Source organism: Xenopus laevis, chromosome 6L (assembly GCF_017654675.1).
Source record: "Xenopus laevis strain J_2021 chromosome 6L, Xenopus_laevis_v10.1, whole genome shotgun sequence".
Lineage (NCBI taxonomy): Eukaryota > Metazoa > Chordata > Amphibia > Anura > Pipidae > Xenopus > Xenopus laevis.
In genome coordinates, this window is record NC_054381.1 from 29,459,068 (window position 1) to 29,478,009 (window position 18,942).

An 18,942-nucleotide genomic window follows, 5' to 3' on the forward strand; every position below is an offset into this window, starting at 1 on the left:
GTTAATAGTTTCCTTCACCTATTTACCACATCCCAGTCATTGCAGGGTTATCAACATGGTCTTCACAAACTCTGAAGGTGTCCGTTATATGTCTATAGCAACTCATTCCAGCTCTAGGGCACATCGCCCAGCGGTACTGGTGTATGCTGAAACTACCATGGGCCCTACACATATGGGGTCCTTCAGTAAGGAAGTTGTCTCTGGGAAGAAAGTAGAAAAACTGGTGGAAGCAGAGTAATATGGTAATACTAACACTTGTCCCATTGGTTTTTACTACCAACACCCACTGACAAATAACTGGGAACTGGTAGTTGAAGTTAAAAAACAGCAGAAGAGTCCTAGGTTGAACATACCTAATTCATATAAATAAAGGGGCCTATTTTGCCTTTATCTCCACTACTACTTAAGCTGGTGTGCTACAGTTTAGCTAACACTGACACCATCTCCCCTGCCAAAACAAATACCCTGACGTCATTTTATCTACAGATTTCAATCTATTCTCCATGTCTTCATTGCTCTAATCCACCAATGTATCCGATTGCTTTGAAAGTCAATGGTCTGGCGCACAGGCCTGAAACTGAGTGACACGTCGTTAAGTTATTTAGTGAGCAATAATGTAACTATTTCCCCTTCAAGTCTGACAGGCACGTTCCCTTGCCCTAAAGTCCCCAGAAGACAGATGAAAAAACAAGATCTTATATTAAAAATAACAATTTAAAAGACGTTGTTAGCAACGAAACGAAACTGGGAAATTGTTTGAAATAACACCCCCATTGAATTTATCACAAATCTGTAACAATCTCATTCCACACAGTGCTATGTAGTTAGTGTGCTTGGATTCAAAGGAGAATGTTGCCCAATTATCATTAAGGAATATATAGGGGTAGCATTTTTTAGAGCTGACGTTTTCCTAGGAAATGTTTCTGAGACATAAACGAGCACCCAACAATATATCTAGCTACAGTTTAGGTTGATCACAGCCTTACATATGATTATTTCCAATCGTTTGGCCCATAGGCTTTAATCTTAATAAAGGTTTATGCAGACTCATACTAAAGCAGGCTTCGCCTGGTGGGATTTTCAAGCCAGAGATGTGGATGATTTTGTATTCCTAGTGACCAAGTTTACATGGACTCCAGCTCCATAGATCAAATGCATCAAGTCTGAATCAAACCTGACAAGGGGAAATTCCATGCATCTCTCATGGTAGAACATTATCATAACCAGTGAGGGAAGGCACAACTAGGTTACATATAATTGCATTTCTCCCATGCACAATTAACATATCTTTGTGAGACCCAGAAACCTCTAATCACAATGTACTGAAACTGAAGCCCAGCTTCCTCTTGGTAATGTAATTAAAATGAACAAGGGCTGGAGCCTACACATCTGGCATATAGTACATGTTACGCCGGGAGACGTTTCCTATACATCATTACACTTCACATTGCAAGAAATAGGGCTAATAATGAAAAGAAAAGGGCTAATAATGGCAGGGCCCTTCTGCTCACCCATAAAAAAATTTAATTTAGATTAAAGCCCATGGGATATAAATAATGAACTGAATGAAACACTGAACAGCTCACTGATAATGGACATTGATCAACATGTATTATATTTTTGGACTTGGCTCCTCTAATCAGATTTTGGGAGACTGGAGTGGCACATGGGTTTTACCACCAGCGATTGACATTATTACCTACGGGAAAGCTTTTTACTGGAGAGTGCAGGAGATTAGTTGCCCAGAGAAGCAGTGATTTATCGCTAGAGATTAATTTCCTGGTGTGTCACTGCCCTAAATGGAATAAAAATGAAAGCAGTTTGCATCTGAAATCCAATGGGACCATCTCAGTAAAGCAAATTAGACAATCGTGTGATCTTTGGCTCTATAAAATGCTATACTATTTGGGCTCTACTTTGAAGTCAAGGTGGAGGGTTAAAAGAAAATTAAAAATGAAGAAGAAGCATGTTGGCAATGGACCACCATAGATCCAAATAATAAACGTAATTATTAAAAAAATTATAATTTCAGAACCCCGCATGTAATTCATTTCATTGGATTAAAAGTTCATGAACTTTATTTATGGATGCAAGAGCAAGTCTGGTAACCTTTAAATGGACACAGTTGTTGCACACACTGGCTTAGTTTCATTTGATGGATGCTAAGCACCATTGCAGAAAACTTCAGGTCCCAAGCATTCTGATAATAGATCCTATACCTATATATATATATATATATATATATTTATATATATATATATATATATATATATATATATATATATATATAAATATATATATATATAACATTTTGTCAGTTTCCCAGCTGCCCCAGTCATGTGACTTCTGCCTGCAGTTTAGGTGGTGATATCACTCCAACTTGCAGTACAGCAGTAAAGATTAATTGAAGTTTAGCCCCATGTCAGATTTCAGAATTGAATATAACAAAATCTGTTTGCTCTTTTGAAAAATGGATTTCAGTGCAGAATTCTGCAACCATTAAATGATGTGTTTTGTAAAAAACATGTTTTCCCATGACAGTATCCCTTTAAATTTGTGGAAAGGAGTTAGGTCGACTTTGTTTTTAGAAAAAAAATTGATTAATTAAGAGTTTTAGTAGATGTAGGCCCCCTATTGTCAGTGTGTTTTTACCAGTGCATTATCCTTTATTGCATTTATTGCTTACTGTGCAAACAAAAACCCAGCAACTTGAAAATATGTGTAAGGGCAGAGACACGTGCTCAGATTCGGGGAGAGTAGTCGCCCAAAGACAAATCTCCTCCTTCTTCAGGGCGACTAATTTCCCTGAACTGAATGTAAATCACCGGCAGGATGGCACTCGGAGCTCTTCGTTTTCCGATATTACCTGAATTTGCCTCACGAGGAAACTTTGGGCGTCTTCAAAGCACCCGCGACTGCATTGGCGCTGGCATTTTCTCATTATGGCAAGCGGATGGCAGAGGGAAGTCAGTTCATGGAGATTGTTGCCCCGCAGAATAGGCGATTAGTTGCCAGGAGACTAAATCTCCCCCGAATCTGCCCGTGTTCTAGCTCCCTATCCTTTATTGCATTTATTGCTTACTGTACAAATAAAAACCTAGCATTTTGTTTTCCCCTAAACCCCAAGAGAATATGTGAAGGGAACATAAAGCATCGGTGCCAGATAATGCAACCAATGACACTGATAGATGCGTCTCTCCTGCCTTTGGAGTCTGAACTTGATGAGAATGTGTCTTTTTCTAACCTGACTATCTATAACTATGACATTTGTGGATCCCTCCATCAAACGCTGCGCTGCAAGGTTTAATCACAGAGTTCTATAAATCTAAGGCTTCTACATTTTAATCATTTTAATATATGAATGTTAAGCAGAAGTAAACTGTAGGAAACTGTAATCATCCAGCCACATAGTTTCTAGTTTGCTGTCTATTTTGATTATAAGCTGATCTCAGCCTTGGAGTTCCGGGCTACCCTTAAGTTTCCTTGTGTGGTTTTCTGTAATTTCACTTGCACACACAGAGCCATCAACACACATATAGAACAAGCTACGCAGCTGGCTCAGGAACACCACGGCCGAACCCATGAGACTGCGGAATCATATGCCGGTTAGATTTTCCCTTCTAATTGTTCTCAGATGCGCAATACAGGGTTAGAACAACTACAAGTCAAAATTAAAACAACATAAAGCAAATGAATGACAAAGCCAGTCATCTGTAGAAAAAAAAAATCCTAGGCCATGCATCACCAGTTAGTCTTTTTTATGTATATTTTGCTACTGGAAAGCAAAATTAAAAGGAAATTATGTCAGTCAAGAAATATGTATATACACTGTGTATTCACATGTATTCTAGATGGACTTTATTATAGGCTTATTAAAGGGGTGGTACACCTTTAAATTATCTTTTAGTATGTTATAGAATTGCTAGTTCTAAGCAACTTTTAAATAGACCATAATTTTTTTATATTTTTTAAATTATTTGCCTTATTCCTCTGACTCTTTCCAGCTTTCAAATGGAGGTCAATGAACTCATGTAAAAACAAATTAGCTCTTTAAGGCTACAAATATATTGTAACTGCTACTTTTTATTACTCATCTTTCTATTCAGGCCTCTCCTATTCATATTCCAGTCTCTTATTCAAATCAATGTATGGTTGCTAGCGTTATTTGGACCCTAGCAACCAGATTGCTAAAATTGTAAACTGGAGAGCTGCTGAAAAAAGCTAAATAACTCAAAAACCACAAATAATAAAAAATGAAAACAAATTGCAAATTTTCTCAGAATATCACTATCTGCATCATACTAAGGGGCTGATTCACTAAGGGTCGAATATCGAGGGTTAATTAACCCTCGATATTCGACTGGGAATTGAAATCCTTCGACTTCGAATATCGAAGGATTTAGCGCAGATAGTACGATCGAACGATCGAAGGATTATTCCTTCGATCGAACGTTTAAATCCTTCGAAGGATTTAAATCCAACGATCGAAGGAATATCCTTCGATCAAAAAAAGTTAGCCAAGCCTATGGGGACCTTCCCCATAGGCTAACATTGACTTCGGTAGCTTTTAGATGGCGAACTAGGGGGTCAAAGTTTTTTTTAAAGAGACAGTACTTCGACTATCGAATGGTCGAATAGTCGAACGATTTTTACTTCGTATCCTTCTATTCGTAGTCGTAGTCATAGTCGAAGTAGCCCATTCGATGGTCGAAGTAGCCCAAAAAAAACTTCGAAATTCGAATTTTTTTTACTTCGAATCCTTCACTCGAAGTTAGTGAATCGGCCCCTAACTGTTTATTTAAATGGGTGGTTCACATTTAAGTTAACTTTTAGAATGGCCAGTTGTAAGCAATGTTTCAATTGGCCTTTCTTTTTTGTTTTTGAATTATTTGTCTTTTTTTCAGTTTTTGAATTATTTGTCTTCTTCTCCTGGCTGTATCCAGCTTTCCAATGGGGGTCGCTGACCCCATCATAAAAACAAATGCTCTGTAAAGTTATACATTTATTGTTATTGCTACTTTTTATTATTCATCTTTCTATTCAGGCCTCTCCTATTCATAGCCCCGTCTCTTATTCAAATCAATGCATGGTTGCTAGGGTAATTTGGACCCTAGAAACCAGACTGTTAAAATTGCAAACTAGAGAGCTGCGCTGCTGAATAAAAATAAAATAAGTCGAAACTCCCAAATGATAGAAAATGAAAACCAACTGCAAATTGTCTCAAAATATCACTCTCTATATCATACTAAAAGATAATTCAAAGGAAACTTGTGGCAACCTAGGCGAGACAAAAAATTGCAAGAAATTTGAAAAGGCAAATGTATAGTGAAACTAAAAGGTGCAGTGATCCTTTAAGAAAGAATAAGAGCGATGAGTAAATATGGAGCCCTTCAGACTTCAGCACACTGCAGACATTCACCACTGCATATGGTTGTTTATTAGGCATTATTCTACAATGTTTATGCAAAAGCTAATTATGAAACGGTGGGCAATTAATTGATTGTTTGTTGCCTCTTTTCAGCTGGCTGCAGCGCTGATTGCAACATAATCCCTTCCTATCACTAATGTTACGTATTAAGGGAAGCTTGTGGTTAGGCCACAAAGGCCCTGATTGGGTAGAAAAGTCCAGGAGCATTCCAGGCTCAAGCAAAATTACCTCCAAGAATGAAAATTACGTATAGCAGCAAAGCGCTGAGAATGGGAACTTCTGGGACATCTGAGAACACCAATCAGGCACATAAATTGCTTTAACGGTAGTACCATCTACTAGCGCAGTTATTTAAGTTTTGTAGAAAATAAAATAAATCTTGGCCATTTCCCCCCTCAATGGGCGATTGCTGAAAATTAGCACCGGTAAAATAATAGTAAGAGGCTCACTAAAGGAAATATTGCATTTCTTGTAAAAAGACCGTTTTTGTGTATTTTGTTTCAGATGTTAAATTAGGTGCCGTGGTTATTATACCCCCTCCGAACACAAAAATGTACTGTGAAATATAGAACAGAATTGACTGTAAAAAAGGTATATCATTATCCCTTTAAACAGTGAAACTTGGCTGTAAAAAAGGGACTATTAATCAAAATCTCCCAGGGAAGAAACAGAGATAAAAAAGTCTTTAGCACATATGAGCTATTCTTCATTCTGACAAATTTGGTTCAGAGTTTGGATGAATTTCTAGCCGTGCGCTGAAAGGCTTTGATAGATGGAGCCCAAAAGTTTTTCTGAAGCTCATATAAAAACACAACAGGGGAAGGAATTAGCTTCCTCTGGTTCTTACTTGTGTCTAGGTTACATTAGTGTTACAGGGCATGTATATGTCTGCCTGGTAATTGGTTTTCCACTGTGTGTATTGTAAAATACTCACAATGGTGCCAGAGCCATGAATCACCACTGAAAGAGTTTCATTAACTGAAATAAATCATATTGTGTATGCATCATATGGGTTTCCTTATTTTATTTCGAACACAATCATGAGTTTCTTCACACTTACCAAGTCACCAGAAATTCAGTATTGGGGAGCTGGCAGGTTTTATTCTCTGGGTTCAGAATCGTAGGATGGAGCAATAGCTGAGCATCGACAGTGATTACTGGTCTCGCCCTGGAGAGAAAATGTGCACAGAACAGAACTGGAAAACTCAATATACCAAGACAATCTGGAAAAGGAAATCCCTTGATACTCTATGGTTTATTGTGCATTTTATATGGTTTTTCTGCAATAGATATCAATTGTAATCAGAACTCACATTCTGTTAGAAATAACACTAAGCTGGCTGAATTTATTACTGTAAGAGAATGTAACTCTGAGCTGAAGTAACCTGAGCAATTTGGCATAAAAACCCCCAAACCCTGGAAGTATTTGTATGAAAACCACAAGAGTTCACATTTATGTTCATGTGTACCTAATGCATTATCACATAGAAGCACGAGAGAACCTCTCTCTCCGTGAGGCAACTTCGGGGCGACTATGGAAAACGCATCGCCGTGTGTGCTTTATCACAGGCGACTTTTCGTTATAGCCTATGGGAAAACACGCTGAGGCAGTTCGGGGAGATCGTCGCTCAGAAGACGAGGCGATTAGTCGCCAGGCGACAAAATCTCCCTGAATCTCCTTGCGTGAACTAACCCTTATAGCGGAATTAACCCCCTTTTCCATCCCCAAGCTCATCAGATAGACTCACCAAGATTGCACTGATTACTGCCAGCCAAAGGCAGGTCTGTATAGCAAAGTTAAGGGCCCTTATTTTTGGACATGTCCCTTCGAGTCCCAGACTCCATGGTGTTAATGCTGACCAGGAGTAAGCACAATAGAATTCAAGACCTGATTTTGAAAACAGGGCTAAATGAGGTGTTGGGGAGAGGGTTAGGTAGGGCAGTTCTGATAAAAAATGAATATCATAGTTTGGCCCCCATTTAATATGAAACCACTTTTACATTAATTTATTATAATCCCATTAGCTAAACAGAAAGAAATAAGGTAAAGTAGAACTTTCACAAATGATACTAAAACAATCCTTTACCTACCTATAGACAACAGCTTTTCCTGCTCCAAAAGCTCCTACAATAAGATCTAAATTATAGAGAAGAATACACAGTGAGAAAAAGCAATTCAGCACAAAAGTTATAATTGTTACTTTCCTTTTTATGAATTTGTTTACAGCGCTACTAATTGCTGCTGTATAATTCTTCAGGAGCAACAAGCATCAAGTCTTGAGAACATCAATCTAAATTTTATAAAGAAACGTTGAGAAGGGGATGTCTCACCACTTGCTTATAGAATGGCCAATTGTAAGCAACTTTTTAAATTGGTATTCATTATTTATTTCTTATTATTTTTTAATTATTTGCCTTTTTCTTCTGGTTCTTTTCAGCTTTCAAAAGGGGGTCACTCATCCTGTCTGGAAACAAATGCTTTGTAAGACAACAAATGTAGTCTTATTGCTACTTTTTATTACTCGTCTTTCTATTCAGGCCTCTCCTATTCACATTCCAGTGTCTTATTCAAATCAGTGCATGGTTGCTAAAGTGATTTGGACCCTAGCAACCAGATTACTTAAATTGCAAACTGGAGGGTTGCTGAATAAAAAGCTAAATAACACAAATAATAAAAAACGAAAGCCAGTTGCAAATTGTCTCACTCCCTACACCATATTAAAAGTTAATTCAAAGGTAAACAACCCCTTTAAATGGCCTCAGTATTGGAAATAAACATTATGGAGCAGTCATTAATTCAACATTTCAAGTATATTGCTATTATAATACACAAGAGCCACAAATAACCTGGACATTTTTTATTAACCATTATTAATAGTTTTCTTGATATCATCAGTTACTAGTGTTACAGGACTCAGTGCCATCAATTATTATAAGAAATATATTTATATAATACACAAGAGCCATGTTATATCCTTATAAATAGTGATGTCATCGGTAATAATCAGAGCTTAGTGATGTCATTTCTGTCACATGACTCACTGAAACTTGTTTATTATAATAAAGTACCCCCTGTTGCAAAATATGAGGATATTAGAAGTCACCTCTGAGTTCCATGACCTGTATAAAAACATAATATCCTTATATTTTACAAGAAGGGGTACTTTATTCAATAGATATACTACATTGTATAACAATAAGATGTAAGATGTAAAGCTGTAAAAGGGCAATATTTACTGATATCTATATTTCAGTTTGGTAAGATCAGAAAATTAAGTGAAATTTTTTTTCACCGGCAGGTTTTTGCCGCAGTTTTGCTGGTGGCGAAACTTGGAAATTCGCCTCAAATTCATGCCTGGCCTGGAATTTATTCGGCCATTCTGAAGCAAACAGATCAGTTTTATCAATGTAGGGCAACAGTACATGATGTTTTCATTACTTTAAAAAAAACGTTCATTTTTTTGGTGTTACTGTTCCTTTAATATGAATATGAAACTATCAGTTGGTGGCGTATTCATTCTGGGGGTATCGTTTTCCTTTAAGCAAATAATTCAACAATTTTACAATTAATTTACATTTTCTCTGTAATAATACAACAGCAGCTTCTACTTATTCCTAACTAAGCTGCAAGAATTCATACTGGTATTGTATGGTGACCCAAATTACGGAAAAATCCCTTATCTAAAAAACCCAAGTCCCAAGGATTCCGCATAACAGATCCAATACCTGTATATATTGTAAGAAATAATATGCCACCTCCTTAGATATTATATAAGGATATTAGTGACCTGTATGAATGTACTCAGCCTGCAAGCTAGCAATTTCATATTTCATTTTACCATAAGAAATTTCATATATTTTTTCAGGGGTATATTATTTTTAGTACATGTTCTGGTCTCTTATTCATTCTCTTTAGGGTGTAACAACATCACTGAGTGCCAGTTCTGATTTACTAGATAGTTTGCCCTTACGCCAGTGTATACAGAGGAGTGTGAGCTCAGTATTTGTTATTAAAGCCTTACACCATGCGGTGTGAGTGAGACGTCCCTAACTGACAGCTCAGTGACAAGAGTATTACGCCAATGTCCCACTAGAGTAATTTTTTTGTACTTTTTTTGTACTCTACATTTCCGTACGTCTCTTTTATAGTCGATGGAAAGGGAAGTGCGATGATTGTCATCTCCCATTAGCAGAAAACGGCAAATTGAAATCTGACGCAGTAAGGGCTATAATCATGCATGGATGTTTTACTTCCAATAAGGAAATGCTCGAAATGTCTATTATTCAAATTATTATTTTCTTATTACCGGTATCTTTTCATTATTGTGCTGAGCATTGGCAAGTACAACATCCCATGGGCCACCCGACAGTCCCACCAGAGTTCTGTCTGTACAAAGAATTTTCTTATGCGCCATCGCTGTTCTGTTAATTGTCCGAGTGCTTAGGGAGAGGACTACTTTCCTTTCATATCCAGATCAGGTTACCCCATGACTTTGAAAATATAAAGTAAGACCTTCTGCTCTGGTTCTTTAACAGACCTGCAACACAGGCTGTCACTTCTGCTTGGAGAATTCTTCCTCATTCTGGGAAGGGAACATCGACTTCAAAGCATGAAAAACAATTACCTATCCCACCCAGGGCCCATGAGTAACTGAGAACCTCAATTCACTTTTAATATATGCCACCTTGAAGCAGGGGCACAACATTCCCTCTCTAAAGAGGCCCACTTGCTGACAAGTTTGTTAGTTTTTTTCATTAATCTCAAAAAATTTGTGTTTTTTCTTAAAAAGCTCTAAAAATTCAAAATTTATTAAGGAGCAGATTTATCAAGGGCTGAAGTAAAAATTCGAAGTAAAAAAAAAAATCAAATTTCAAGCTATTTTTTGTGTACTTCGACTATCGAAATAGGCCAAAATTTTATTCGAATTTGAAAAAATTAGACTATTCGAATATCGAAATTTATCATGTACTGTCTCTTTAAAACTTCGACTTCGACCATTCGCCATCTAAAACGTGGCGAATTGCTGTTTTAGCCTATGGGAGACCTCCTAAAACCTACTTGGAGTCATTTGGTGAACTATGAAAAATCAAAGTTTTTTTTCTTGAAAAAACTTCGAATCTAAGTAGATGGAATACAATCTTATTTCGATTTGAATGATTTGAATACAGCCTATTCACCTGCAGAAAAAAACTTTGGTTGGTCTTTTTTTCTTCTTCATATTTCGAAGTTATGGGAGTTCAAAAAAACTCCCATTGCTTCAAAATAAAACCCTTGATAAATCTGCCCCTAAGTGTAAAAACTACGAAGACCTCTAATACAAAACTTTGACAGGTAAAAGTTGTCGCTGCACTGATCTTATTGAAACGTTTTAAATCATTTTTTTAGTATTTTTTTTCCCTTTGAACTTTTTTATTTGGATCTTTTAATAAATGTCATTCGTGGGTTTTAGAGAAAGTGCGTTTAGTTATGGTTTCAAAAACCTCTAAAACCACAAAAATCCAACTTTTTAAATATTTACAAATATGAGTGTGTAAATTCCTGACATGGTACAAATGGAATAGTGCTCTCTCCACCACTAGGGGTGCCATATTTATTGCATTCAACTGACATTTTTTAAGCCCATTCCTGCTCTCCCAGGCAATATGGAATTTCGGACTTTAGTGTATAAATGAAAATATGAATGCTATGCGAAACACTGTAATCTATTCTGTTATAAATTAGAGACGCTGCCATCACATAATTCATCCCTTTTTTTATTTTAATGATGGAATTTCATTTTGTACACAAGATACCGTCAGCACACAATAAATCATTTTTATTATCCTACTTTACTGTCACGCAGACGTTCCAATTATATTCTGTGACAGTACAGGTTTAGAATTCTTATATTTACATAAAGGTCTAGTGGTTTGATTGATCTGCCTCAGCCAGAATTTGTATCTTCCACACTAAGCTTAATCAGCCTTGTAAGACTCAGGATCTAGATTCGATCTCTGTCATAAAAGCAGGCTGACGTTTTTTTATTGGAACTGGAGAAATGGAAATTGGCGCATGGGAAATTTGAAAAAAAACTATTTTATTTCTTTCGCATCCCCAGTGTTTTTGAACCAATGTGGTTGTGGTTGGGCAGCATGCCGCCCAGTAAAATCCTGCTGCTTTCCACAAATCCGGGCCTGCATAAAGGAAGACCGAAATGCTGTTACTTGAAATTATCACATGAATATCAGGAAATAAACTTCCCCCAAAAACAATCAGAAATATATTCATAAAGGATTATCTACAACTGCAAAGATGTATGCGCTAAAATGGATGCAAAAGTTGAGAGCAGTTCTTTGGTCTGGAGATATTGCCACCACCCCAGGCCAGATTTACATAGTGGCCCACTGCCATTCGTCGCCCCTGCCCCTCCCCTTTATTTGTGCAAATTTTCATCATCTGGACTGGACTAATGGGGATTGGCGCATGGGAAATTTAAAAAATGATTGTATCTCCAGCGCATCCCCAGTGTTTCTGAACCAATGTGGTTGGGCAGCATGACGCCCCCTAAAATCCTGCCCCCCTAGGCCCGGGCCTAGGTGACCTTTCCACAAATCCGGGCCTGCGACCTCCTTGAATGTGGATGTAGTTTAAAGTTTCCAAAGCAGTCTGCATTGATAAACGCTACAGATTAGAATCACACATTTAATGTAGAGTGTCTGAAAAATGATATAACACCCACTCTAAGAACTGTAACTGAAAGATACATTTGTTTTTATGCATCAGCTGCAACTGTGGTTTTTACAGAAATGTTGAAATTCTAGGAAATATGTTGCATCAATGGTAAAAATATGGCAATTTTGTTTGAATTGCACTTTGCATGCTGCCTTTGGTAGAATATTTCTGCTTTCCCACACATTTACTTACTGAATAGCCCATTATCACGCATGCAAATCCATTACCTTATTACATATTTGCTATGCAGATCTGCAAACAGCTTTTGTGCAATACAGGGATATTGAAAAGTACACATGGAGGGGAGTGATTTAATCGTAAACAAATATGAAAATGTTGCAAACTTTAAAGACACTGATATTCATTAGCCAAAAGGCATAAAGCAGGGCTGATATGTCATTTGTATACAGAATAAGGATTGTGCCCCTAAGGTCCACATCTTTATTTATATTATGTAAACAATGTGTGTGCTGTATACATACATTAACAACATACCATCTTAGTTTTGTTTGTAAGCAGGCCTGAAGGGGTGACCTCAAGGACCCCAAACGTATAACACCCATTAAATGTACGGCACCAGCTCAAATGCCATTTGCAAGAAGAGACTGCACACAAATCCTTCTAGTAAATCCCACTGTCGGATTCGTTTAATCACTAAAAGTAACACTCTCTATAATTTTAGTGAACCCATTAATAGTTAGGCGTTATAATATTCTATCATATCTGGCAAAAATAAAAAAACAAGATCGGATGCTAGACTCTTCTAAACTGACCATAGATTTAACAGTAACATACGGTTTTCAGCAAACAAAAGTCAATATGATATAAGCTTGCAGTGGCAGAGCCAGGCCCCCCCAAAAATTCTTGCTCACTCCCTTTTTATTGCCTTCCTTTCGCTTGCTCATTCGTTCGCAGTGCGTGGAGACGGCAAAGGTAGGACCTAGGGAGGGAGAACCATGCAGCCACCTTTTGGACCCGCCTGTTCCCCGGATCCCCTCATGGTCGTGGGGTCTGCAGTATGATAGTTACACCACTGTTATATTGCATTATTGGTGCTGTACTGACCATAGTGTGTGTGATAGGGTTTAGTTTGTAAGTTCCACTGGGGCTGATGTATCTAAATCTTAAAGCGCTACAGAATATATCATCAATATATCATAACTAAATAAATAAAATATCTCCTTGAATTTCGGTCTAGCATTTCTCTTATTAAGGCGGACAAAATGATTTGGCCAAGTAAAGTGCTCTGGTGACATACAGTGCTGAGTGCACATATGGCAAGTGATTAATGAAGTCAGACAGGGTTATAATGCTTAAAGGAAAAGTCAGATCTGACATTGGAAACTGCTACTATGTTAACGCAGCAGGTCACAAGAGCCTCGGCAATACAAATAAATATCAGCCTATAAGTTATTAGTGCAAAGGAAATGATTCATTTGCAAAGTTGTAAACATATCAGTTAACATATTCACTTGCGGGAAGGTGCAGGGAATTTACCGGGCTCCGACGTCCTTCTGAGTGATGATGATGGCGCTGCAGTTTTTATTTCTATGGTGGTAACATTGAGTAAAAAGAAAACAGCACCAGGAGAGATTTGTACTTGTTTCTAAGTACATTAATAAACATTAATCAGGAGGAAAGTTTGTGTTTATAATCAATTGGTTTTAACTTCTGTTTTGCTAAAGGCCAAGTCATATATATATATCCCCATGGCTATGAAAGGGCAATTACGGTATGCAAAAGAATGAACTTCTATGTAACGGAACTGGGTAATTAAGCTGTTGGGCCATGCTAGAGCTGCACGAGTACATTAAAGATCTTACCACCCAAACATCAGCCCTGCATCTGTATCCCAACTCCCATCAACTACTTCCATCAGTGAAATGTACGGCTTGGCCTTCCAGCAACTGAGAGGGAACCAGGCAAGGATCAAGTGGCATGTATATATATATATATAGAAAATGTTTAATCTGGCCACATCCAGGTTTTGTAAGACCGTTATTCCAAACTCAACCAAATCTGGATCAAGGTCAATTGGACAGAGCCTAGGAGGCAGTACCAGATGAAAGATTTGCATCTACTAGGTGGATTTTCCATGATTGATAAATGACCCCCAATGAATACCAGCCACACAGATGAGGACAAATGAAGACCCCTTTATTTTAGAATCAGTTGATCAGTTATTTAATTATATTGATACCTGCAATTAATACAAATACATTCTCTTACAAGCAACAAGAAGATGATCCTCCTGGCTGCTGGTGGTGACTTCTGGTAGCTTGTCTGCCTGCCTGCCTGCCTGCTGCCTACCTGCTGCCTACCTAAAGCAGACCTAAAGCAGTGTGCAGTATGGAAGGTATACCCTGGGGTGGAATCATTTATTAGTATAAGACAGTATAAGTGCAAATAAGTTTTTACCATGGTTTTAAGTTGCATCACAGGCAAATGCAACATTTGCAGAATGCAAGATTACTCTACAAGTATGGGACCTGTTATCCAGAATGCTCGGGACCTGGGGGTTTCCAGATAACAGACCTTACTGTAATTTGGATCTCTATAAAGGAGAAGGAAAGCTAACGAGGCAGTTTATTGCCAATAGATAAGCCAAAATAGTGCAAGCTATAACACTACATTTATTCTGTAAAATGCTTTACCATACCTGAGTAAACAGTTCTAGAAGCTTTGTCTGTTTGTTTAGGATTAGTGATGGGCGAATTTGCGCCGTTTCGCCTCGCCGAAAAATTCGCGAATTTCACGCGAAATTCGCGAAACGGCTAAAAATTCACGAAACTGCGCTGGCGTCTCGTTTTTGATGCTGGCGCCCGTTTTTGACGCTGGCGCCCGTTTTTTCGACGGGCTAAAAATTCACGAAACGGCGCTGGCGTCTCGTTTTTGACGCCGGCGCCCGTTTTTGACGCTGGCGCCCGTTTTTTTTCGATGCCGGCACCTGTTTTTGACGCCGGCACCCGTTTTTGACGCCGACGTCCGTTTTTAAGAAAATTTTTTTTTGACGCCGGTGAATTTTGCCCGCAAATTTTCGCGGGCGTTTCGCAAATTTATTCGCTGGCGCCGAATCGCACAAATTCGCCGCGAATACGCGCCTGGCGAATAAATTCGCCGATCACTATTAAGGATAGCAGCTGCCATATTGGCTTCGTGTGACATCACTTCCTGCCTGAGTCTCTCCCTGCTCACTCATAGCTCTGGGCTCAGATTATAGCAGGGAGGGGAGGAGGGAGGGGGAAAGGGAGAGAGGAGGAAACTGAGCATGCTCAAGCCCTAGCCCTGGAGGTTTATGCTGAAAACAGACCCATGTATACACAATAGAAGGAAAAAATGCAGTGTTTCTTTTGACAGAGGACCTTTAATTTGAGGGTTCACTAGTGTATTTATGTGGACCTTACAGAAAAATATTACTTAGTTTTAACCTTTCCGTCTCCTTTAAAGTGAATTTAACATTAAATAAGTCCAATAGGATTGTTTTTGGTTAAAGATATCTTAGTTGGGATCAAGTACAAGCTACTGTTTTATTTATACAGAGAAAAAGAAATTCAATTTAAAAAAAAATCTAAATAATTTATTTAAAAAGGTGTCTACGGGAGACGGCCTTTCCATTATTCAGAGCTTTCTAGATAACGGGTTCCTGGATAACGGATCCCAAACCACCCTCCTCTAACCCCATAAAAAAATGAATTAAAGCAGATGCGGGACCACTAAATGATTGTGATAAAGACAGCAGCAAGTTTTACAGTGAAATAAAAGGGGACCTCAAATGATGCTCCTGCCTTATCTTTGACTGGCTTTTCAACATGCCATCATCTAATTACACAGAAACATAGTCTAAGAAAATGTTATTAGGAAATAATCTCACACTCAAATAGTCTATTAACTTGTGTAGTATAGGGTACTTTAAATGTAAGGCTTATGTTTAATTTCCTGACGACAGGAAAGCACTAGTATTTTGGTTACATCTATTATTTGCAAATCTAAAGCAAGCTGTCAAATATGGAGGGGTGGGGGGAACTGGCCTGGTTTCTTTCCGATTTTTTGACGATCACTTCCGCCAAGAGTATAGTGAATTTGATGTGCTTTCCAGACAAGGGACAGATGGAATTACCTTCTTCATGCACTATTAAAACAATAAATAATGTACCTGGGTAATCGTTTTTGTCTATGTCTGAATCGCCTCTCAGCGTAAAGCCAAATCCTGCAGGCATTGACTGTGAGGCCCAAGCTCCTTCCAGAATCTGGGAGGCATCTGTGTTTAACCCATTGTCGTTCCCATTGTAGATAAACACTCTGCCTTTTCTGTCTTCCCCCGCAAATGGTGAGCCAACCGCAATGTCTGTGTAACCAAACACCCCAATGAATAAAATCAGTGCAATATTATATATGTCACTTGATCTACAATAAAACTGAGTTTTTTTCAAGGAATATACAGTAAAATAGTAGATTATACCACATTGGTTTTGACCCAGTGTATTTCAGTGAACACAAGAACACAAAACACTGCAGAGAAGGAACATCTTCATATGATAAATCCAAATACCCTTGGCCTGTCCCCCTGCTTTCTACTGATGGACCCACACATGCACATTATATTAATTTATTGCACATGTGCCAGATCAGCAGGAGAGGGGACCCCCCTTCCCCTAAACTCTGCACCAGATCTTGCTGCAAGTGTCCAGAGGCCAGTTAAGGGTGGTTATATAGAAAAACAGGCACTGGCCATGTTTATATTTATAGTCTTGTCATATTGTAATTAAGCACTTAAAGGAACAGTAACACCAAAAAATAAAAGTGTTTTAAAGTAATGCAAATATCATGTAATGTTGTCCTGCACTGGTAAAACTGATGTGTTTGCTTCAGAAACTCTACTATAGTTCATATAAACAAGCTGCTGTGTAACAATGGCGGAAATTGAAAAAAGGCTATATATGGCACAGGTGAAATAGTGGATAACAGATAACACCATTATGTTCTAAAGAGATTATCTGCTGTGTAACCTGAGCATTTTCTCCTTTGAATGGCTGCCCCCATTGCTACACAGAAGCTTATTTATATGAACTATAGTAGTGTTTCTGAAGCAAACACAGCAGTTTTACCAGTGCAGGGCAACACTGCATTATATTTTTATTACTTTAAAACAATTTAATTTTTTGATGTTACTACGTCCTTTAAAAGGATGGTTCAGCTTTATGTCAACTTTTAGTATGTTATAGAATGGCTAATTCAAGGTAACTTTTCAATTGGTCTTAATTTTTTTATATTTTTTTAATGATTTGCCTTTTTCTTCTGACTCTTTCTAGCTTTCAAATGGGGGTCACTGACCCCATCTAAAAAACAAATGCTCTGTAAGGCTAAAAATGTATTGTTATTGTTACTTTTTATTACTCATCTTTCTATTCAGGCCTCTCCTATTCATATTCCAGTCTCTTATTCATATCAATGCATGGTTGCTGAATAAAAAGCTAAATAACTAAAAAAACACAAATAATAATAAAAGAGTAAAACCAGTTGCAAATTGTTTCAGAATATCACTCTCTACGTCATACTAAAAGTTAATTTAAAGGTGAACAACCCCTTTAAGAACATCAAAATACATATATCTATATGAACAATGCAGGTTTGCATGGATGATAAGGGAGTAGGTAGGAAATAAGCTGGTTACCCTATATGACGTCTTAAGGTTGGATATAACATTGCTAAGGCTGACACCACTAGGGAAATAAAGTGGATCCCTTTTATTTATAATATTATTTAAATTCTCTATCAACAATATTTACCATTGTATCCATCTTGATTTAGATCACCTAAATGTGCAATAGCGCTACCAAATCTCCCAAAGACTTCTGTGCCTTTCAGTATTTGAGGGCCTCTAAATTCCAGAGCGCTTTCTTGCAGGTACAAGTAGACTTTTCCAACTTCCCTTGGGTTGCTCTCAAATTCCCGATCCATGAAAAGTGGGGCTCCAACTAAGATATCATCCAAACTGCAATAGAGAAAAATTCTTCTAGTTAGTTGGGGTTTCATGTGCAGGGTGCTCCATTTTAAATCCAAAATAGCGGAGCCAATAGCTGCAATGCGTCGATGGAGTGTGTGGAGACCTGCCACCCTGTGATGTCATCACATTGTGGTTTGGTGTCATAATTTTAAACAAAGGGACACTAAAGACCCAGGTTCTGACTTGGTACCTGGTTCCCAACTCTTCTGCTTTGTTTCTAACTATACTGATCGCTGCCTGCCCTGAATTTTGCCTGGATTTCGTCCTTGAACTTCTTTATTCCAGCCTGCCTGTAATGTTGCTTCCTACCGGCTCCTGACTTCAACCTGACATGTTGGCAGAGCTGTGATAAGGGGGTCAGAATAATGTTGACTGCACAGTGCCTTATACATAAACAGGACAGAAGCTGCGAGTAGGTTATGTATGATAATTGCAAGTAAAGAAGACCAATATGGTAGAACAAGATCATGACAGTCACACTTGTAGCAGTCTATAAATGGTTGCTGAACTGAAGTCACGGCTGTATACAGGTCTGGTACTGCAGCAGGAGACAAATATTGAGAAGGTCCTAGGACTTTTTTTTTTATATTTTATATTTAAAATATAGGTAACCATGGGCCACCCTCCAAATGGTGCTGCCCTAGGCAAGAACCCATGGGTGTCTAAATTGTATAATATAGTCAGGGCTGTATTTAAAAAGCAGCTGAAACCTTCTATAAATATTCTACATTTTTATAAATATAAATATATACTGTATACTTCTCACTCAGTATTTGCACTCTTATCGGTCTTTATTCG

At 38.0% G+C, this 18,942-nt stretch overlaps 1 protein-coding gene across 1 annotated transcript in view; it reads right to left on the reverse strand.

Annotated features, from left to right (window-relative positions):
- The window catches only part of itga8.L (integrin subunit alpha 8 L homeolog), a 126,809-nt gene that overhangs the window by 67,701 nt on the left and 40,166 nt on the right, over positions 1 to 18,942 (reverse strand). The window contains exons 12-15 of the mRNA XM_018267300.2: positions 17,927 to 18,132; positions 16,294 to 16,485; positions 7,520 to 7,565; positions 6,489 to 6,596 (exon numbers count right to left, since the gene is read on the reverse strand). Of these exons, the coding sequence (XP_018122789.1) occupies positions 6,489 to 6,596; positions 7,520 to 7,565; positions 16,294 to 16,485; positions 17,927 to 18,132 (552 nt within the window). The remainder of the gene's footprint in view (positions 1 to 6,488; positions 6,597 to 7,519; positions 7,566 to 16,293; positions 16,486 to 17,926; positions 18,133 to 18,942) is intronic.